A 23,351-nucleotide genomic window follows, 5' to 3' on the forward strand; every position below is an offset into this window, starting at 1 on the left:
TAAAAGGTAATACTATAAATTTTCATAAAACTATTTCAATTTTCTCATATTATAAAAATTAAACTAACTTAAATATAACATACAATCACAACTTTAATATATGGACTACAACTAACTTAAATATGTTTTAGAATGCAAATAAATATTATAAATGTGTATTTTATTATTAAATTATTATTAATTAATCAAAAATAAACAACCCTTGGCGAGGTTTAAATTTTCTTCAGCTCTACTAAAGGACGCAAACCCCACACTCTTTTTGGTTTTCAGAAAGAAACGGCTCTCATGCTAATCTCTCAATCTCATGTTCAATTCTCTCAAACCAAAATCTTGTTGGCTGCACAAATGTCTCTCCACTTCAGCACCTTCTTCCAAACCCCACCACTACGACCTCCTTCTCATCTCTTCCTTAAAATCCGCTGCAACTCATTGCTCTATTTCTCATGGCCGAATAACCCATTGCCTCGTAATCAAATCAGGCTTCGCTTCCAACCCTTTTATCTTTAACACCTTGATAAACATGTACGCCAAGTGCGGCTTCCTTCGAGACGCTGAACGTTTGTTCTCTTCTTCTCCCAACCTGGACCCTGTTTCTTACAACATCATGATTTCTGGGTATGTAAAATCTGGTCGGTTTCATGAAGCACGTAGCCTGTTTGGTCAAATGCCTAAGAAGGGTTGTGTTTCTTATACTACCATGATAATGGGATTTGCTTCAAAGGGCTACTGGAGAGAAGCAATTGGGATTTTTAAGGAAATGAGATATGGTGGTATTTTGCCTAACGAAGTCACGTTGGCAAGTTTGATTTCTGCTTGTTCGGGTTTTGGAGGGATTTCCATTTGTAGGCTGTTACATGGTTTGGCGGTTAAGGTGATCCTTGACGAGTTCGTTATTGTTTCAACCAATTTGCTTCACATGTACTGTGTTTGTGGGAGTTTAAAGGATGGGAGGGATTTGTTTAACCAGATGCTAGAGAAGAATGTTGTTTCTTGGAATGTGATGTTGAATGGGTATGCAAAAGCTGGGGATGTTGAGTTGGCCCGGGAGTTGTTTGAGAAAATTCCCGTGAAGGAAAAAGATGTTGTTTCGTGGGGTACCATGGTTGATGCTTATGTTCAAGTGGATTGGTTAAGTGAAGCTTTAACAATGTTTTGTGCTATGTTACGTGAGGGAGTTGAGGCAAGTGATGTTATGATTGTCGATTTGGTTTCAGCATGTGCGCGTTTGAGTGCGACCCTAGAGGGCTTTCAGCTCCATGGTAGGACTGTGAAGGCAGGTTTTGAATGTTATGATTTTGTGCAAGCAACTATCATTCATTTTTATGCAGCTTGTGGGAGGGTTGATCTTGCTTATTTGCAGTTTGAAGTGGGTGTTAAGGATCATCTTCCTTCTAGAAATGCGGTTATTGCAGGATATATAAGAAATGGAATGATCAAACAGGCGAGACGGTTATTCGATGAGATGGCTGAAAGAGATGTTTCTTCATGGAGCTCTATGATTGCCGGTTACGCGCAGAGTGAGCAACCTAACATCGCTTTACAGCTCTTCCACGAAATGATAGCTTGTGGTATGCAGCCAAACCAAATAACATTGGCAAGTGTTTTCTCTGCAATTGCTTCTTTAGGCATGTTGAATGAAGGGAGATGGGCTCATGAATATGTACAAAATAACTGCATCCCTCTTAATGACAACTTAAGTGCTGCTATCATTGATATGTATGCAAAATGTGGGAGCATCAATGCTGCTTTAGAAGTTTTTTGTCAAATCCGAGGGAAGGCCTCTACTGTCTCACCTTGGAATGCAATGATATGTGGCTTGGCCATGCATGGAGATGCCAATTTATCACTTGAAATATATTCTTACTTGGAAAGGAGGCATCATATCAAGCAGAATTCAATAACATTCATTGGGGTCCTTACCGCATGCTGCCATGCTGGGTTGGTAGAACTTGGGGAGAAGTATTTCAAGCGCATGAAGAGTGTATATAACATAGATCCTGGTATCAAGCATTATGGTTGTATGGTAGACCTGTTGGGACGAGCTGGTCGTCTAGAAGAAGCCGAGAAAATGATTATGAGTATGCCTATGAGGGCAGATGTTGTGATTTGGGGCACATTATTGGCAGCATGTAGAACACATGGGAATGTGGATATAGGGGAAAGGGCCGCAGAGAACTTGGCAAAGTTGGAACCTTGTCATGGAGGGGGTAAAGTCCTTTTGTCCAATTTATATGCAGATGCAGGGAGGTGGGAAGATGTATTTTCTGTAAGGAGAGCAATGCAAAATCAAAGAGTGAAGAAATCTCCTGGCTACAGTGGTGTTGTATGATGCTATTTTGAATTGGGTGTGTATTCAATCGGAAGTCAATTCAATTAAATGCTAATAGTATCTGTAGCAGATTGTTTCAAGATGGTTCTATCTATTAATCAATTTTTGCACTTGCTTTTATTTGTGTATTTACTCTCATTGTTTCTTCATTCCTGAATATTTCTATTGTTCTTTTTACACCTTTGAACAGCTTTTCGACATTGCAACTTCCTGTAAGCTAGCTATTGGTGAAAGCCGGAATTGTTGATCTTATCAAGAGGCGCACTGATGACATGACACTAGCTATTGGTGATGGTGAGTTTTGTTTGCTATTTGCTGTGCTTAGATTTTGCTCTAGTGGTTCCATTGGTTTCTACAGTTCACATGTTTTAAGCTAGCAGTGATATTTCTCTGATAATTATGTCATGATAGGTGTTTCAATGATCCAAATGGCGGATGTTGGTGTTGGAATATGTGGTTGGGAAGGACGGCAAGCTGTGATGGCATCAGATTTTGCTATGGGCCAGTTCCGGTTTCTGAAAAGACTACTGTTGGTTCATGGTCATTGGAATTATCAGCATCTTGGTTACGTAGTTCTTTACAACTTCCATCGCAATGCTGTTTTTGTGTTGATGCTATTCTGGTATGTACCATTTTTTGTTGTGAATCTGAGCCTTTTGAATTTCCTAGGTGCATTGCTCAAAAGAAAGGGGGAAAATACTAGGCAATTTTCCCCCACAGGTGCTCATTATTCGTTTTAAGCTGAATTAACTGACCAAAATTTGATACTTGAATGTTATTTTGGTTATCGATTAGGACTAATCCTGGTAAGTTTTTATACCTGTTATTTGTTTTGGACTTTTAGTATGTATTAATTTAATATCTTCATTGTATTTTGCTTCTAGATGTTGATCTCTTTTGATATTTTGGTTGGATACGTAGAATTATCTATTGAAAAAGAATGTTGAAGCGTTAACTTTGTTTGGTTAACGAAAACCGGCCAAATCAACCAATTAAGCTGTTCTTTCTTTTTCTGCAACTTGTGTAGTTAATGGATTTGGGTTTTCACAGTGAATTATTTTGTTTGTTGTAGGTACATATTATGCACATCAGCTATTGGCTCACCATTTTGCTTATAATTATTGTGGGTTTACTTTTTCGCTTTCTTTTCAAAGTTATACATGAGATTTTTTGGCCTTCAGATATCCAAATAGCCAGAGATATTAAGAGAAGTGACTCCTAATTTGAGGTCAAAGCCAGATAAAGATTCCAGTTAGCATGTACTGATGTACATTACACCCTGTTTTGAAATGGTTACTCAAGTGTAAGTTATGGAAAGTGCATATTCCAATCTTTTTTGTGTTACGAGTTTCATACACCTGTTACTAATGAAATTAGTCAGCATTAATAATGGATGCCTCTGAATGTTTTCCCACAATTCCCAACTTAATAATGAAAAGGACAAATTGTGATGATCCACTTACTAATATCAATCATAAAGAATCTTTCTCGGTTCTGAAATTATTTAGAGATCTTTTAAGTAAAGAAGGTTCAATGGAACATTTTGTAGCTAATTTGGATGCTTGGAAATTTTCTTTTTATTACCATAGTTTGATTAGCATGGTTGGGAAAAGATTAAACTACGGATACATGCATTCCAATAAAAAATTGAGGCAAATGGTAATGTTGTACTCTTACAATGCCTTGAACTGAGTAGATACAATTCCTTTCAAATATTTGACCTACTGTACTCGCTATCAAGTATAACTTTAATATATGGTAGTCATTGGGACCATTATAAGCTTTTTGAAAATACATTAATACAGCGGTATACTGGTACTATATGTAATCTTATTGATGTTAAGGGTTCAGGGTTGGATGGTACAAGGGAAAGATATGTCTAATGAACAAGGAAAAACAAAATGGTGGAAATTTGCCTCCAACAATAATTCGAGGAAAAATACAAAAGAATGCCATGTACTTAAAAGTTTACAGTCAAGAACTTGAATACTTAAATAGTTAATAGGGATCTTATGAAAATAAATATAGCATGTTTTAATTGGAAGTTATAGAAGTTGTGATACAATTTGCAACCATTAGATTTCATTTCAAAAGGAACAAATTATTAAATGTAACAAAAAAATCCATTAATGTGTCCAACCAAATTGATATGTATATGATAGTAGCAACAGTAGCATATATACATTATTTCCATGGAACAGAAAATGTCTGATCGTTGCAACACCAAACTGTTGGTCTCTTTGAAAAAAGAGAAACAAAGGAATCAATCTACTCCCCCATTGCAACAAAAGGGATTCCCCTGGTACACATGATGCATAATATAGCAATAATTAGTACTCAAAATCTTTAACTTTCTATTGCTTTATCCTCATCCACACAGCTAAAATATAATCCAAGTGGAGCTTTCACTGAATGTGGTCAGCTATTGGAAATGCAACATAAATTTCTTAATATGTAGTGCATTTAGACCTCATTCCTATGTTAACTGCAATAGTTGCATCTCAAGCCTAGAGTTCCGAATGTCTTGGGGCATAATTCCAGTATTTAAGGTGGGATATTTGGTTAGAGATCTTATGTTTGAACTTAACGCTCTCTCTTGAACCCAAGAAAGAGGGTCTTAGTTTAATTGTGTCAGAGAACGACTCACACACAACACACGTCAGCCTAGACATATCATGCAAAACTTGGATTTCATTTGAAAAAGACAAGTTGCTAGAAGCAAAAAGTGCCCGAATCATGTGATGGCCTGATGGTCAAGAGTGTTTACCGCCCCAAGTACGGCCTGGGTTTGAGTCACGCTAATCGCATTGGTTGTTCGGGCTTTGCTCTATTATTGTAATTCACCAAAAAAAAGAAAGTGCCCAAATCACATAAAATATAGTCAGCTTCCTTTATAATAATCACATTTTAATAAAATTAGTTATATTTCCAAGGAAATAAATATAATAAATTTTAGTTAAGATATTATTTTAATAAAAAATTAAATTTTATATAAAAATATATTAATCATATTTTATTAAATAAAATAAACTTTAATAAATAGAATTACATTTGTAAATTTTATTAAAAATATGATCAAAATCTCACTGATTAATATTATTATTAGTATATTATAGATTTTTATTTTGAATTTTTAAAAAAAATCAATAATGATCTAAACCTCAAATGCTGTTAAGTGTTAACAACCACCTCTCTATAACATTAAAATTTTGACAGACAAACAAACAGGACTATTATAGAGAGGGCTGACCCTAACTCTTCCTTTCTTGCTCCTCTAAATAAAATAAAAGGTTATACTGAAGTAAAAATTAAAACTCCATGCTCCCTTGCACAGATCAGAGAAAAAAATGTTATACTAAGATCAATTTATTGACAATGATTCTTACCAGCCACCATGCCTAGAGAAGTAATCATTATCCAATGAAATAGCAAGAGCAAGAGCAATTGCTCGCTCTGATAGAGTCAGTGAACGGCTTACATCCAACTCTTGGATCTGCAACAAAACCAATAAATTTGTGAACAAAAGAAGACTTAGAAACTTCCAATCTCTAATGCAGAAATTACCATGCTAGCGGGACCAGTCTTTAAGACAGGATCAGCCTTCCCAAAGCGGATGACATACTGTCCGGCATCTGTAAATATCTGCATGCAAATCATTTTGCCTATTAGATACCCATAACAAAAGCTAAGAATTTTAATTCATGTAATAAAATGGATTCAGCAAAAAAAACCAACAATCTGGTAAGTTAGCATCAACCTTTTTATGCAATATCAAATATCATGTGTCTGAATAATGCAACTAGATTAGAAGTGATAGCATAGAAATGAACCCAACCCGGGCAAAATAAACAACAAAGAACCATGCACTAATAGCCTTAATTTCTCAAAAAGTAGCACCAATTGAAATGTCAAGATTTTTCGGTTCCAATCGAACATATTTAGTCTCCGCTTGCTTAAAGAGTAGGGAAGGCAATCTCATAAACATCACTAAGGTTTAGTTCTAAAGTTTGTTTAAATGGATAGGTCAGGAGAGGGAAAATAACAGTAGACAAACGCAAGAGCTTAGAGGAAATACCAATTCTGAGTAGAATTATGACCGAATACACTACAGCAAAAATTCAAAGTTAGCTGAAACAGATAATTGCACTCCCACATTGTCATACAAATGGTATGAAGGAAGTCAAAAATGAATCCAATGGATTATGATGATTGAAGTTTTTCCACTGACAAGGTTACTGCTGCATGGAGCAAAGATTATCTATGCATTGCCTTTCTTCGAGCTACACTAAGTCCTAGAGTCATAGGCTCATTAAATAGTTGCAACCAGTGTGCTTCAAGGAAACAACATATGAAGATCTCATTTTTCACATCTAACATCTTTTACTATTTGTCGTTTTTGGTGAAAGAAAAGATGATAGAATTTATCAGGATGGAGAAAAAATAAGAAAAAGGGTAAAAGATATATGGTAAAATGGTAAAATGAGATTTTCATAATTTTTTAGTTAACCACTTTCGAAAAGATAAGATTATTGAGTCATCTTGGATTAACAACTCAATATTGAAAATCAAAAAAGAAAGCACAGATTTAGAAACAGGGAGGAAAAGAGGGTGGCATAAATCATTGCTTTCAAGAAAACTAACCCTTATTCCCTAGAATGCACAATAAGATCATCCTTTTCATATGCATAAAAAAATGTTTATCAATGCCGACTATCAGTTTTCACCAACAATTTACCTTTTACAGAAATGAATAATGAATATATAGAACACACTTTACTTTAGAAAATGGGGACTGCAAAATGTATGAATCAACAGTATCCAAGCTAGTTAGGAGAATTAGGACAACTCACAACCTCCCGCTTCTCTCCATTCCAAAACATTGTAAACCAGATTTCTACAATGATCAATCCACATCTTTCTTCTTCTCACTTGACTCTTTTGCTCACTTTGACACATCAAATCACACACTTCAACTTTTTGGACATCCACTAGCATCTTTCTTACGGTATGAGAAAAGATCTTAGAAGAGGAACTCCTAAAGCAAACATGGAGCTCTACCAACTCCTCCAATCTCAAAATCCTACACTTTGCTCCTAATAAGAGCTTTTGCTTATTTCAATATCTGATTACTAAGGGAACTATCTTGAGAGGTAGTACTTCGGTCTTTCTTATTTAGTATGCTTAAGTTACAAAGCATGTGCCATTATAAATTCAGGGACTATGACATTTTATGCCAGTCCCAGCAACTCAAAGAACTCATATCAGGCCATAAACTTAAATGGAACAGAGGATTAATCTTTTACCCCGCCTTTTTTTCCCTCTTGTGGATGAAACAGTAATGTCCTGTTGGTAAATCTCAAAAATTGAAGGAAATTAAGTTTACTGAAAGACTAAAACCTCTGCTCTGGCAAGTCAATAAAATTTCACCATAATAATGTATAAGCAAATATTTATTATGGAAAACTATGAAAAAAAACTAGAGCCCATGAATCAAGTGAGGATTAAAAGATGATATTTTTGAAAGGAGAAAACCTCAAAGCCAAAACCCCTCCAATCACGATCTATTTCTGCCAAAACTTGCCCATCAATGTCCTTCAAAGTAAAAGTCCAATTCCATAAGCCAGGATTTTCGACCACAGCAAACTGCTTATTCCTACGAAGAAAAGACAACCTCATTTGAATACTAGATTTGAATCTAAAATAAAATTAACAAAACAAATTGCTCACCATCCTTGATTAGACTCTAAACAAGCAGTCTTGCATGCATATGGAATTCTTAAAGTAATAGTAGTTCCATAATTCTGATAGATGCATAAAAGTGAGGAAAGAATATAAAAGGGGAAGGGGTGTTGGAAAGCAGATTCTATTGTAATTGTATGAAGATAGTTAAAAAGAAATAACTAAGGGCATACACACATCCATACTATAATAAAGAACTTGGTGCTTTTTGCAAAACCATTGAAACATTGGGAGAAAAAAAACACAAGGAATTGGAGTAAGAAAGCAAATTAAAAGAAAGAAAAAGATAAAGAATGAGGAAAAAGTAATGACTATAATCCAACCACCAAATATTTCAGTAAACTAATACCAAATTATACCACAAACTTCATATAATGTTTGCCAGAATTGACTTTAAGCATAAAAAATTTGAACTAAAACAATCTAAAGCTGGTAAACAAATTAACATATATTTATAGCATTTAACAACTACTGAATATAATATTGAAAATGGCTTGTTAAGATTACCCCAGGTACAAATCATACACCCTCCTCCAAAGATGCCACCTTCTGTGAACCACACCAATTTCCTAGGAAGGAATGACATTTTAAATCCTTGAAACTAGACATTCTGTGCTAGATTCATACATACAAGAACAAATGTCAATATTGAAAATTTGCATACCTTACCGTCAATTTCTACATAAATTGAGCTGGTTATCCACCAAAAAGGCCTACGAACCTGAGGGTGGTAAAACAAAGGCTTAAAGCTAAAATGATGATGTATTCAATAGTTGTGGGCCTTAAAACTTGTTACATTAGCTCAAGCAAATGCACATAATCTACTTACCCTAAATAGCTCATTACCCATTGCATCAGTAATGTAAGCAACGAAAGGGCGCCTTAAGCGAAGCAACTGCACAAACACATAGAAGTCAACGGTATGCAAAACATACCATTAAGAAAAGAATAGCAACCATGCGGTTGAAGCAATTCAGTGAAGCACAACTATAAACAATTTTTATACCAAAAACCAGTAGAGGATCAGAACCCCAATTAATCATTACTCAAAGGAGAAGTTATTGAAGCTAAACAGGTGGCTAAGGTAGAAGCAAACAAATAAACATAATAGTGATTCAAAAGAGTCCAAGTGAATGTAGACATATCTACAAGTTATCTAGACTTGTATCCACCTCTCAATGAGAAACCCTTGGTTACATCTGTTTGTAAAGTAGTCAGTGTGTCAGATGTTACTTCATTGCTTACAGTTAGAGTTCCTAAAAGTGATCTCAAATCAGGCCTAATGGACAAAGTTAAGTAATGCTCAACATTTTAGGATTAGGCAGTGCCTTCTTCACCGCATGACTGGTGATAAAAGCTAAAATATAAGAATACAACTGGCTCTCCTTGCTCAATCTATTTATATGACATAAAGAAACTTAGAAGCCATAGTCTACATGATATAATTGCAAGATAAACCAGAAGGCAAAAGTTGCAAGTTATTTTATCAACAATGATATATGTAGATGACAATTAAATTAGTAAAACATACTCCCTTGATGTCACTTAGAAGAAGAATAAAAAGATAAAATAAAGCATAGTCTTGCAGGGCTTTGGTCCAAGTTGGCAAGCTCAAAGTACTCAAGTGTACCAAAAAAAACTCACAATATCAAGCTTAGATTGTTAAAAACAAAAACCTTATAGCTTAGCCAAAAAAGGCGTATGGCTCAATTATTTGTAAAATGCTTAACCTTATTAGAAAGTTAACAAGTCGAAATAGAAAGCTAGTCCAATAAAAGCCTGCATAACAGAAGCCCAATCCTGTCTAGCAATGCATTTCTTTCCCAAGGCTGAAGCTAAGACACATGATTGAATGCAACAGACCGCAAACCTAGACCTAAAAAACCCCTATAGTCCCTCAAACCAAATTGCATCCATGGTTCTCACCAATTGTTTCTCTTCAAATGTCATCCCATCTACAATTGCAATAACCAAGTCTAGCTTTTTTCTACGTGCCATCTCTTTCCCTATCTCTTTCTCTTATCTGTTCCTTAGCTTGAGACTGGTAGCTGCCATAGATTTGCTTTCAACAAGAGTTATTTGGCAGTAACCTTTTGTTGTTTTAAGCTTAAGCCTTTGCTTGATTGAGAGGGTAAAAAGGTTCATGTAAAAATTTCAACCCAACAACTAAGATACAATGTAATATGATGATTATGAAATATAAACATTAGATTAGAAACAAGGCACATACTTTACCATATGCATTTCACAATCCTTTACACATTCCTTTGTGCATTTGATCAACCAAATACACAGCTAACTATTTCATGCCGACCAAGATCACAAAGCAAACAAGACTTTCCAGTGCTATGAAGTTTTTGAGGTGTGAATTTGTTCAAAATTGGTAAGTGGCTTTAGCCACTAAACTGGTATGTGAGCATTATCATTCTCATTTAAAGTGGTTGGCTTCTGCACTTCAAACAAATAGCATTAGTGCTCAATATTGACGCACCTTTGCCACCATCTCAAGTGCATACAAGTCCCATTTCATGCTATTTTGGGATCTTAATTTAAATAAAGCTTTTTCTTCATGCAATTAACATAATCCAGAAAACAAGAGGGTAGAAGTAATAACAAGACAATCAGACAACTGAGATTACCATTCATATCTGACCAAAGAATTTGAGGATTGGAAAAAAAGATCACAGAATCAGTCTTAATTGCTTCAAAAGAAATGGTAACTGGAGGAAGTTGTGACTCATCATGAATAAAATGAACTTAAAGGCACTGTGAACAGAATTATACAGATAATTGCAGAAGACCACAATGAATCAATACAATGGAAGCTTGATCTATAAACAACGCGAAAGAGAATAGTCTAAGCTTGCAAACTGTTTCCAGCAAACTTGATTAAAATTTAAAAATGCAACGAAGTAATTATAAAGTTAAAAAACAGATAAACCCTTGTTCAATATATTCATAGTAAAAAAAACTATCATAAAAAATGAAGATACATTGCGTTTAATAGCTCACCTGTCTAGAAATGACGTTACTCTGCTCACGAATAAAACCAACAGGCTACAAAAATAAAGCTTACAGTTAGGTATTTCAGAAGGATTTAAGGTGCACAATTCTTTTCTTTTCTTTTTTTTCAACTTATTTCCATTTTCATACAAACTTAATTTCTTTAGGGAAAAAATGGAAGAGAGGAATCTTAGAATCATACTTACTGACTGTGGGTAGCAAACATCCACTATTGCATATCGGTTCTCCTGTATTTTGACAAATATGATTAGAGAACAAATAAGAGAGTAAAAAGCAAAAGTAAGAACCAAAAAGAATATGAATATGAAAGAAAAAGGAATTTCTCAATTGAAATTCTACCTGATATGATGTTCTCAATTGAAAGTTTTAGAGCAATAACTCGTCAAAGGAAAGAATGAAAATGCAGGATTGAATTGGGAATCTATGGCATTAAATGCCACTTAAAAGCACTTATTTTATGGTAAGAGAACCAATCTGGCCAAGAATATGAAATCAAGAAATTCAAGCACCAAGTGTAAACAATTTAAAATTTGATAAGTGAAAACACATGTCTTGACCATGTCCGACCGTATCTTTATTTTAGTATATTTTTCCCGTGTCCTAACATCTTCGGTACGTATTCCGACAGGTCAACGGCGTATCAGTGTCAAACATCAACACAACACCGATACAACAGACTTTCCAACGTGTCCATGCTTCATAGCAACTAATGTCAGGAATTAACCCTAGCTAATTTTTAGGGATTTGATAGGTTATTATGTTTATTTTCTTTTTGTAGATCAATCTAACATGTATAACTAGGTTGTTTCCAAAAGGAATGAAATATAGAGTTTTTCTCTCCATTTGCGTTTTACTATTGTTTTAATCACCAAAATATGATCCTTGGAGGATTCTTTTATTGTTTGTTAGCAAAAGATTATGTTTCCATTGCATAATAAATACTACATCTATCCTTGCTTGAGCACGTAAACGACTCCCTTCAAAACAAATTTACTTCATCACTACTGCCAAGGAAATATGCAATAAAACATGTAGTTCAAGATTGTTGTTACCTTCTCAAAAGTTTTGAAATTCTAGTCAAGTTTCAACTAACAAAGAGAAATAGCACAATAAGAAAACCAAGTAAATAGAAGAATTCTTATTTATATCTTTTGTAACTAAATTTGTTACAGTTACATAATCTAATGTAATTTTGAGTAATTAGGGTGCTATAGAGTCCTATCAAGGATTTTGCATTTAAATACAATATTGATTTTAGAATATAGCCTACAACTGTTTATGATACATTAGCATCTAGGAGCTTTTGCATTGTAGGATAAAGATTTCTAATTTTATTAAATATTATCTCTTCTCTTCGTCCCATCCCAATCTTCTGCAACTAATTTCAGCTAACTGCTCTTATTATATTCTAATTTTCTTTTTTCCCTTTTCAATCAATAGTTTCTCCCTCTTCCCTCCTTTTGAATCAATTATACTGGAATATCCAAAAGAATTAATTCATGCAGCATTTAGAACTAGAAAGTACAAATTATGTTTGTATGAAATATGGCTTTTAAACTACAACAAGATTATATAAAAGATCACCAAAGAAGAAATTACATATATGTAAACTCATTCACCACATAATAGTTAAACTCCTTATCAACTATAATATAACAAACAAAAACCTCTTTTCCTTTTAGTGAGCATTTAGAAACTTCTTCTAGTTGCCAAAGAGCAAAAAAAAGGAAAAACTAACAAAAGGAAAAATATCAACATTTACAGAAGCATGACAATTTATAGAACATCTCACTGTTAGAAAAACAATTAGATGATAAGCATCAATGTGATACTAGATGCTCGTACAGTGCAAAAATCAAGCTCTAATTTCTATTATAAAGAAACCAAGTGATACGGAAAACAAGAACTACCTGCTCAAAACCTAGTACAAGATTTGCCCACTCAATATCCCTGGTGATTAGCAGATTGGACCTAGCAAGAAGAGGTGCAATTTGAGCCTGAATAATATGAGAACAACATGCGTCATATAATTTCTTTAAGGTATAGGTGTCAAAACCTCTGAAAATAGCAACAATGAAAAGAAACTAAAACAAATGTAACATAACAGAATTAGCATCTAAAGTTAGTCTCAACTTTAGGAGAATGCATTCCCCTGCTCCAAGAGGTGGGTTTGAATCTCCCTTCACCCAGGCCAAAAAAATATGAAATGAAAGAAAAACTACAATGGAATTTACCTCCTCTGGTGATGTTGGCTTAAGAAAACCTGAGACAGATTGACTAACTGGTTGTTGCTTGAAAACTGGTGCAGCTTGATAAGCAGATTCTTCTTCTGTGACTATCCTGCCTGTGAAGCTATTTTCGGATGGATGTTGGAAAGGTTCCTGTGCCTCATCATAATTTAGCTGCTTACCTTTTCTTCTTTTTTCAAGATCCTTTCGCATTTTTCTATCTGCAACCCAAAGCTGTGCAAGAAACTTTCTACTCAAAGAAGTTTCATTGTTGGCAATGTCTCTATAATGGCAAAATGTAGAACCACTTTGCATTGACCGAAGAGGATTTCCTCGAAAAGAGCAAGGTAGGTTTGATCTCCGAAACAAATTTCTCCTAGACATCAAACTTTCCTGGGAACTCATTCCACCATACTCAAGACATTCCTGTTGCAGAAGTTTTTGGTGAAAATACCTTTGAGCTCCAATACTATGACGAATGCAAGGCTTTGTTGGGTCAAAAATACCATAAAGATGTTTCTTCACAACATGACAAGGGAATGGTGCACCTAATGAGAATATCTCCCTAGCGGTTTCATTAACATTGGACAAGCAGCGAAACCACTTCATGCTATTCATCTAGTACAAATAAAGTAGTACCTGGAAGACCGTAGAACTTATCACAATTGTTTTACTGTAAACTTCGATTAAACGAAAATTGCTAACATATTAAGAGAATAAACTATAAACAACTGGTTTACATGAAGTTCCTTCCTTCCTTTCTTTCTTTTTAGGGAAAAAAATCTTAATCTTAATCTGCCCACTTAGGGAAAACAAAATCAATATTCATGAAATAACCCTATAAAATCAACACATTTATTTATTTGGGGGAAAAACAAACAAAAAGAGAAGAAAATACTGAAGAATCAAACCTGATTGCTTTAGCGTATTGCCAGCGTCGTAGGGTTTGGCTTAAACTGAAGGGATCGAAGCAGTAGCCATGTGAGAATAAAAAAGCGATTGAAGGTAAAGGGGCGGGAGCCGCTGGAAACGGGAGTTGGGTAATATTGGAACGAGAGGGAAATACTCCACTTAGGAGTAAATATAATGAGTTTAATCTTTTGCATTAAGGGTAAACCGTATCAATGTTCACTGATCTGTATATAAGTTTTTATTTTGTCATTAATCAAGAAAATTACATTTTAATTCCTAACTAAAAATTAAAAGACAACTGCATAATAAATTTAACCCTCAAATTATATTTATTAGTTAAGAGATCAAAATAAATAAGTTATAATTTAGTGACCAATGATATAATTTACCATTTACATAATTAAATATCATTAACTTATGGTGTTCTTTTAATTTTTTTATTTTCCTAGTAAAATAAATTGTAATAATCTTTTCAATTTATTTTTACTTTTAGATTAAATCCAAAAATAATATTTACATCCTTTCTTAAAATCTTTTATAAACTTAAAGAGTATAGTTATAATTGAATGTTTAAGTCATGTCGTTTTAATTTCAAAATCTTACTTCATATTTAACTTTTATTTGTTAAAAATATCATTTACTTATACTTTTATTTAACCAAATTTTATATTATATTTTCTAATTCCTTTTTAAGTATTTAGAGTAAAAGTGGCACATTAACCCTTCTAGAATAAAAATAATAAAATAAATTCAAATAACTACTTTTATGAATAATTAATTAGACAAATGGATGAACTAATTCCTTTAATATCAATCGTCATTCACCCTCCTTATTATGTAATGAACTGACTACAATAATATCTGGTAAGCTTGTCGGGCAATGGTTGCAACTCCAAAGTAGATGGCTTGTCAATAGAAGGTATCATCTTGTCATAAGCATCGGTCAATCGTCCCAAAGGTTCTTTACAATGACGCAACCAATCCAATTGAGTTGCAAGTCCTATATCACTATCTTCAAAAAGACTCAAATTGTCTTCCTCATTATTATTAGATAAAGAGACAGTGGACATGTAAACATCCAGAACCTTATAGTCCCACAGCTCTTGAAAATCCTCATCACAATCTAAAAAGCATCCACTTTCAAATGACGGAGAAGGATTCATGGGTATCTCCTCACATTGGGATTGACCATACATAGTCTCATGAAAAGCATGTGCTTTCATTGGAGCCAACTTTCCCAAAGGTGACATTAACCATGAATCATCAACTTTATACACTTTATCACACTCTATGTTATTAGATTCTTATTTACATTTAGCTTAGCAGACTGCACATAATCCCAAGCCATAGCATTAGCACTAATATTTTTCTAAGATAAGGAACACCTCTTGTACATCTTGAATCCAAATACTTCCATCTGTTGAAACATTTATCTTCGCTTTTGTAACAGCCCGATTTTAGGTAAATCGGAACAGTGGTTTCAGAACCATAAATTCAAGGCCAAAAAATTATTTTAATATTATATTTAGTGTTTATATCATGTGATTATATATGTGTGAAAGTTTCGTGAAATAATTTTAGCGTTTGAGTGCTTAATTTGACGAAAGGACTAAATCGCGTAAAATACAAAAATAGCATGCTATAAGTTAAAAGTGTTTATTAGCTATGGTTTATTAAATATGAAGTCCTTATGATGTTATTAAACCATTTGAATAGTGGATGGACAATTATGCCTATAGTTAGTGGAATTTTAATGTTTAATCATTAAGGGTAATTATGTCATTTTGTAATTAAGTTAAATTTAAATAAAAACAAAAGTTAAAATAGATTCATTCATCTTTGTTTACAACCAAAATTGGAGAAAAAAAAACTAGGGCATGAAGCTTGTTTAAATTTGGCACTTTGATAGCTTATTAGGTATGTGATTTTTGCTCGGCTTTTAATGATTTCTATGTTTTGAGATCGTTGCTTCGTGTTCTAGTTAGCCCATGCTTTAATTTTTGAAAGTTTTGATGATTTTGTGAAGTGCCATTGATGAATGCTTGAGATTTTGATGGTTTGATGATGAAAAATGAATATTTGTTGATAGTTTTACATGTTTAGTAAAGGGATTTTTGATGAAAAGGCCTAAATAGGATTAAATTGTGAAAAGTGTAAATTGAGGGGTTAAATTGTAAAATAAATGAAATTTTTGGGCTGCTAGGGACCTACATGAAATTCGGCTAGGCTTGGGTGTAATGAAATTGTATGAATTTTGTGTATTTTTAAAATAAGGACTAAATTGAATAAATGTGAAACTTTAGGGGCTAAAGTACAAAAATGCCTAGATAGGTATTTTTGGATGAAACTAAATGAATCGATGAATAAATGAGATAATTTTGAATTCATATAGATCTTGAAAGAAAGAAATCAAATTTAGATCGAAGGAAATAGAAAGTTATCGAATAGTTGACCTACTATGTCAATCCTTAATACGAGGTAAGTTCATATGCAAATAAATGTCTTTAAATTGAATTATACATATTTAATTGTCATTGAATTGCTATGAATGTTGAACGATAAAATATGAGCAAGAATCGATAGAGTTACGACATTTGAAAGTCCCGTACGAACCTTAGGAATAGTATAGGATACAAATGTCATGATATTAGGATTACCGAGATGTGATTACATGTAAGACCATGTCTGGGACATTGGCATTGTATTGTGATTACGTGTAAGACCATGTCTGGGACATTGGCATTGTTATTCGATTTCGTGTAAGACCCTATCTGGGACAGTGGCATCGATAAGTGATAACATGTAAGACCATATCTGGGATATGGCATTGTACGAGCTTTATGTGATTTCCGAGTATCCTTAATGATTTCGAATGGTTCAATGGGCAAAGTCAAGTCGAGAAAGAATGTGTAAATGAGTTAAGTAACTCAGATACGTGCAAGATTCATACAAGTATTGAAAAGGGAAGTATTTGATTAATTCAATTATGATATTGAATATGTGTACAATGAGAAAGGTTTGTGAACTTGTATGTGTTTAGCTATGCTTAGCATATTTGAATTGATATGCAAATATTCATATGATGAATTTATTTGTTTATGGCTTACTAAGCTTTTAAAGCTTACTTTGTGTGTTTTTTTTCCCTGTTTTATAGATTATCGAGGCTAGCTCAGATATCGGGGATCATCAGGAATATCATCACACTATTGATCAACTTGTTGGTACTTTTGATGCTTTGTAAATATGGTATATAGCATGTATAGGCTAGAGATATGATGATATGTTTTGAATTATGACATAACCATGAGAATTGGCATGTATATGATGTAAATGTCGGTGTGTATTTGGCCATTTAAGTTGCCTTAAGTTATGAGTTTGGCAAATGAAATGTGATTGTCATGGCATATTATGGATTGGTATATTAATGATGAAATGGTATATTATAAGACATAAAATAGTTAGTAAGATGATGAGAAAATGCTTATAAAAGTTAAGGTTATGACTTGTTGTTTTGGCATATGAAATTAATATGATTGGAATAGTAAATGTGATGTATGCACTCCCGGGGCTCCCTCAAGTGCATATCAAGATTCAATTGAGCTTCCAAAAGCACCCATAACTCGAGCTTGTGCTAAGCATTTCCTAGAAGTTGTTTTAGCTTCTAATGCAAAACCTTGGTTTGAAACAAGGGCCAATGCTCACAGAATTAGCTCGAAGCAACTATCCAAAGAACCCGTGCATTGTTGGCAAGTTGATCCTAGCTCATTTCTAGCTCCTCGAGCTTCGTCTAGCTCAACTCAGCTCATATGAGCTCGTTTCAGCTCGTTTGAGCTTAACCGAGCTTACTTTCAGCTCGTTCTTTATTTCAATAAATTAAACTAAGTTTTAGTTTTATATAATTAGTTTGCTACAGCTCATTAATGAAAATCCTAGCTCAAATAAGTTCATTAAATGTTTTCACTTAGTTTGAGCTAGCCGAACTTAATGCTACTAGCTAGTCTTTAATTAATGTGTTTAGTTTAGCTTAGCATGATGTTTATGATGCTTAGTTCATGCTCTTAACATGTTCAGCTGAATATACATTGGGATTTAATGTATTCAACCGAATGTATTGAGTACATTTAATGAGATTCATACACGGTTAGGTACATGGAATATAAGAGCTCATGCATAAACGAATTTATGCATGGTGGGCTGGCTATTGGTGATCCCTAAGCAACCTTTTGGCCAAGAGTTAAGTTCCACAAAGTGACCGAATATATGAAGGAGCCATTAATGCAAGTACATGCATGGCTTAATACATCGTATGGAAGGATGCATACACAACTAGTGTTCAATGGATGGCATTTGAAGGAATTCATGTATTGGGGACGTTCATGCAAGTGAGGGCTATTTTATGTACATGTATTTGAAAATTCATAGACCGTAATTAAGGAAGAACATGCATTGGGACTTTTCATGCATGTATCATGCATATCCAATATGTCTTTTCAAGTATTCAAGGTACATTCAAGCCTCATTCGGCCAAGGGAGATGTAAGAGTATTAAAGGGCTGCACATTCATGAATTATGGCTTTTCTTCTAGGCTAAGTATGCATGAATGCATCAAGTGAAGCAACATGATGGTTTGGCCAATTCATGCACCATCTCTAAGCATGAACCGAATTTTAATGCTTTTGTGTGAACATGTTAAATACAAATGTGAACAGAATTTAAGTTAGTGTGAACATCATAGATGCCAAATATCAATAGGCATCTTAGGCTTATAAATAGTTTGCTCATTTCATGTATGAGGGACTTTTGCCAAATTATTGAATGAACATTGTTCTTGTGAGGTTACTTCCTCTCATATCTCATACAAGTTTCGAAAGATTTATCTAGTTTGTGCTAGTGGCGTCAATTGACCTTGTTTGAACTTATCACCATTCTTGGTGTGGCGTTCACCTATCCTTCTATCCATCTTTCCACCTTAACAATATAGAAACCGGGGTGACACTTTTTAGTGTTGAATTATTCCTGACGTTAAGTTCGTTAATCCATCCACTTTCCCAAATTTCCTGACGTTAAGTTCGTTAATCCATCCACTTTCCCAAATTCTTTCTTTCATCACCAAAATCGAACCACCTTTCCAACAACCATCTTTGCTGCCCTTAGCCGAACCTATCACTATTCTTACATTTATTTGAAACCTTCCACTTATTTAAACCTATCCATTCACTTCTATTTCCAAAATTGAGGCACGAACGACTTTTCTCGTCTACGATCGGGCAACTACGTGAATTCGACTCAACCACTCGAGCCGGATCACATCAAAATGTGTATTGAATTGGCTAGTGTTATTATGGTATGAAATGTGCATGAGTTGATGATATATTGGATACCTATAAATGTATTGAAATGGTATAAAATGTCTTGTTGTAGGAAGGCATGAGGAGGGTGAGAAATGTGACTTTAATCAAGCCTATTTTTATCTACACGGCCGAGCACACGGGCGTGTGGCTTGACCGTGTGTGACATATGGCCTTGGTACATAGCCATGTGTCCCTTGGGGTACCCTTTCGAATTAAGTCAGTATACCCTACAAGTTTGGCACGACCTAGACACACGGGCGTGTCTATTGGCCATGTGTGGCACACGGGCTGGCACATGGACGTGTGGCTGGTTGTGTGACCCAAGTCAATAACCCCTTCAGATTTTCCACGACCATGGCACACGGGTGTGTCTCCGACCGTGTAATGCAAGTCAGTATGTATGTCATGTTTTCACACGGTCTGAGATACAGGCGTGTCTGGTGGTTGTGTGAGGCACACGGCCTGTTCACACGGGCGTATGACCCCTGAATGCTTGAAAATTTTATAAGTTTTCCAAAGTTTACAAATGTTATCGGTTTAGTCTCGAACCACTTTTAAGCATGTTTTAAGGTCTTGTAAAGCCTTATAAGGGCCATTGTGATTATATTTGATTGATGCTTATGTGAAAATGTATGATTTATATTGTGATTAATCGATAATGCCTCGTAACCCTATTTCGGCTATGAATATGGGTTAGGAGTGTTACATTTATTGGTATCAGAGCTACAATTTAGTCGATTCTAGGACTAACGTAGCAAGTGAGAGTCTAGCTATACATGCCATATATATAAACTGCGATAGTGTGATGATTCTTGACAGCTTAAAAATATGTTTTCATATAGTAAATGGATCCCGAATGAATAATAGCTGATGATGTGGAAAGTAATGCACTCGCTCCCACTTAAGGGGCAGTGCCGGCTGATTCTAGGCCTATTTCAAGTAGTCAAGGGGGAGAGGCTAAGCAAGCCTTCTTCCAGAGAGTGGTTCATAGAGTTCGTTTGAACGAATCCGGCTGCTCAACAACCTCCACCCCCACCTGTTCCTCAACAAATCCCTATTAATCCTCAAGTCATAGATCTGATACGGTTGAACAAGCCGCTAGTGGATAAAATTCGTAAACATGGGGCTGAGGAGTTTTGGGCTACCGTTGATGATGATGCTGAGAGAGTTGAGTTTTGGCTCGAGAACACGATTCGAGTATTCGAAGAATTGTTTTGTACTCCTGAAGAATGTATCAAATGTGTGATATCTTTACTTAGAGATATTGTGTACCATTGGTGGAAAACATTGACATCTGTGGTTCCTAAAGAACGGGTTACTTGGGAGTTCTTTCAATCCGAGTTCTGAAAGAAGTACATAAGTCAGTGATTTCTCAATCAAAAGCATAAAGAGTTTCTAAAATTGAAACAAGACCAAACGATTGTTACCGAGTATGAAAGAGAATTTGTACAGTTAAGCAAGTATGCCCAAGCATATGTTTTCACTGAAGAAATTATGTGTAAATGATTCGTTGACAAGTTGAATGAAGATATAAAACTATTGGTCGGGATTCTTGAATTGAAGGAATTTTTCGTTCTGGTTGAGAAGGCTTGTAAAGCTAAGGATCTCAGCATAGAAAAGAGAAAAGTAGAATCAGAAGCTAGAGACTCAAGAAAAAGATCGATGAGTACGCCGTATCAATCTTCATTGAAAAAATTTCGAGACTCGTTTAATCGTTCTAATGCATCAGTGGGACATTCAATCAAGGATCGTGAAAAGTAACCTGTGAGTTCTAAAGCTTAAGCTACATCTATTGCTAGTGTTGGCAGTGTGAGACAAAACTGACCTGAGTGTAGCCATTATGGAAAATGGCATATCGGCGATTGTAGTTGAATGATTTAGCCTATTTTAAATGTGGATCGTTAGATCATTTCATTCGTAACTGTCCTGAGTTGGCTGAGCAAGATACAGTACAAAACACGAGGCTGAGTAACACTGCAGCTAGAGGTAGACCACCTAGAAACATAAGAAATGTGAGTGGTAACCAGAGAATGACTAAAGATTCTACTGTAAGGTCAGAGGCTAGAGCACCTGCACGAGCCTACGCTATTTGAGCTCGCAAAAAAAGGTCATCTCCAGATGTTATTACCTGTACTTTCACTCTCTATGATACTAAAGTTATTGCATTGATAGATCCAAGATCAACTCATTCTCCAATACAATTTATGATTAGAGTATCGAACCCCTTAGGCAAGTGTGTTCTAATTGATAAAGTGTGCAAGAACTGTCCATTGATGATTCAGGATTTCTATTTTCCAGTTGATCTGATGTTGTTACAATTTGATGAATTTGATATAATTCTGGGTATCTAACGCTACATGATGCTATAGTGAACTGTAAACGAAAGACGATTGATCTGAGATGTCAGAATAATGAGATTATTCGATTTAAGTCAGATGATTTGAATGGTTTACCAGAAGCAATTTCATTAATGTTAGCTCAGAAATACGTGAGAAAGGGTTGCGAAGCTTATTTAGCTTATGTGTTTGATACGAAAGTGATTAAAAAGAAGATTGAATCAGTGCTAGTTGTGTGTGAATACCCGGATGTGTTTCTTGAAGAGTTACCGATTTTACCACTGATCTGAGAGGTTGAATTTGGTATTGAGTTAGTGCCGGGAACAACATCGATATCAATGGATCCATACAGAATGACTCCGACAGAGTTAAAAGAATTAAAGGCTCAGTTGCAAGAGTTAATAGATAGAGGTTTTGCTAGACCGAGTTTCTCGCCCTGAGGTGCTCTTGTATTGTTTGTGAAAAAGAAAGATGGCACGATGAGAATGTGTATAGACTATTGACAGCTTAACAAAGTGACGATTAAGAATAAGTACCCTTTGCCCAGAATAGATGATTTGTTTGATAGTTAAAAGGGGCTATAGTGTTTTCAAAGATAGATTTGAGATCGGGTTATTACCAGTTGCGAGTTAAAGACTCCGATGTGCCAAAGACAGCTTTTAAAACGAGGTATGGTCATTATGAATTTGATTAGTTATGCCTTTCGTACTAACGAATGCACCTGCTGTCTTTATGGATTTAATGAACTGAATTTTTAGACCATACCTAGATCGATTTGTTGTTGTGTATATAAATGATATTTTGATTTATTCGCGAAATGAATCTGAGCATGCCAAGCATTTGAGAATTGTATTGTAGACTCTGCGTGATAAGCAGTTATATGCAAAGTTTAGTAAATGTCCATACCTCGTTTATGCGAGGTTGGTTTTCTAGGCCATATTGTGTCAGCATCGGGTATCCGATCTGAGCAAGATTTCTACAATAATGGATTAGAAGCCTCCGAGAAATGTATCTGAAGTCCGTAGTTTTCTAGGACTCGCCGGCTATTATAGACGATTTGTGAAAGACTTTTTGATGATTGCGACTCAATTGACGAGATTGCTTCAAAAAGATGTTAAGTTCAAGTGGTCAGAAAAATGTCAGAAAAGTTTTGATTAGCTGAAAGCTCTTTTGACTGAAGCTCCAATGTTAGTACAGCCAGAATCGAGCAAAGAATTTGTGATCTATAGTAATGCATCGTTAAATGGTCTGGGCTGTGTTTTGATGTAGGAAGACAAATTCATAGCTTATGCCTCGAAATAGTTGAAATCGCATGAAAAGAATTACCCGACGCATGATTTGAAGTTAACAGCTATTGTGTTTGCATTGAAAATTTGGCGTCACTACTTGTTTGGTGAGAAATGCCACATCTATACCGATCAGAAGAGTTTAA

General features: G+C 34.9%; 2 protein-coding genes across 3 annotated transcripts; one reads left to right on the forward strand and one right to left on the reverse strand.

Moving 5' to 3' along the window:
• Positions 1-210: 210 nt before the first annotated feature.
• Positions 211-3,733, forward strand: LOC108456834 (pentatricopeptide repeat-containing protein At5g19020, mitochondrial). Its single transcript, XM_017755536.2, has 4 exons — positions 211-2,345; positions 2,520-2,623; positions 2,741-2,951; positions 3,402-3,733. The coding sequence occupies exon 1, from the start codon at positions 305-307 to the stop codon at positions 2,327-2,329; it is 2,025 nt and encodes a 674-aa protein (XP_017611025.1). The 5' UTR covers positions 211-304; the 3' UTR covers positions 2,330-2,345; positions 2,520-2,623; positions 2,741-2,951; positions 3,402-3,733.
• Positions 3,734-4,383: 650 nt separating this feature from the next.
• LOC108456835 (altered inheritance rate of mitochondria protein 25) lies at positions 4,384-14,525 on the reverse strand. 2 transcript variants are annotated; one of them, XM_017755537.2, is made up of 12 exons: positions 14,232-14,525; positions 13,327-13,959; positions 13,003-13,089; positions 11,278-11,319; positions 11,081-11,125; positions 8,898-8,963; positions 8,733-8,789; positions 8,576-8,637; positions 7,862-7,982; positions 5,894-5,971; positions 5,716-5,822; positions 4,384-4,628 (listed from the first exon to the last, which is right to left on the reverse strand). In XM_017755537.2, exons 2-12 carry the CDS (start codon positions 13,936-13,938, stop codon positions 4,598-4,600), a joined length of 1,308 nt encoding a protein of 435 aa, XP_017611026.1. In that variant the 5' UTR covers positions 13,939-13,959; positions 14,232-14,525; the 3' UTR covers positions 4,384-4,597. The 2 variants fall into 2 exon arrangements, with proteins under 2 accessions (XP_017611026.1, XP_052874957.1); XM_053018997.1 differs by having other exon boundaries at positions 13,327-13,746; positions 14,232-14,462.
• Between the last annotated feature and the right edge of the window lie 8,826 nt (positions 14,526-23,351).

This window comes from Gossypium arboreum, chromosome 9, assembly GCF_025698485.1.
Source record: "Gossypium arboreum isolate Shixiya-1 chromosome 9, ASM2569848v2, whole genome shotgun sequence".
Classification (NCBI taxonomy): Eukaryota; Viridiplantae; Streptophyta; class Magnoliopsida; order Malvales; family Malvaceae; genus Gossypium; species Gossypium arboreum.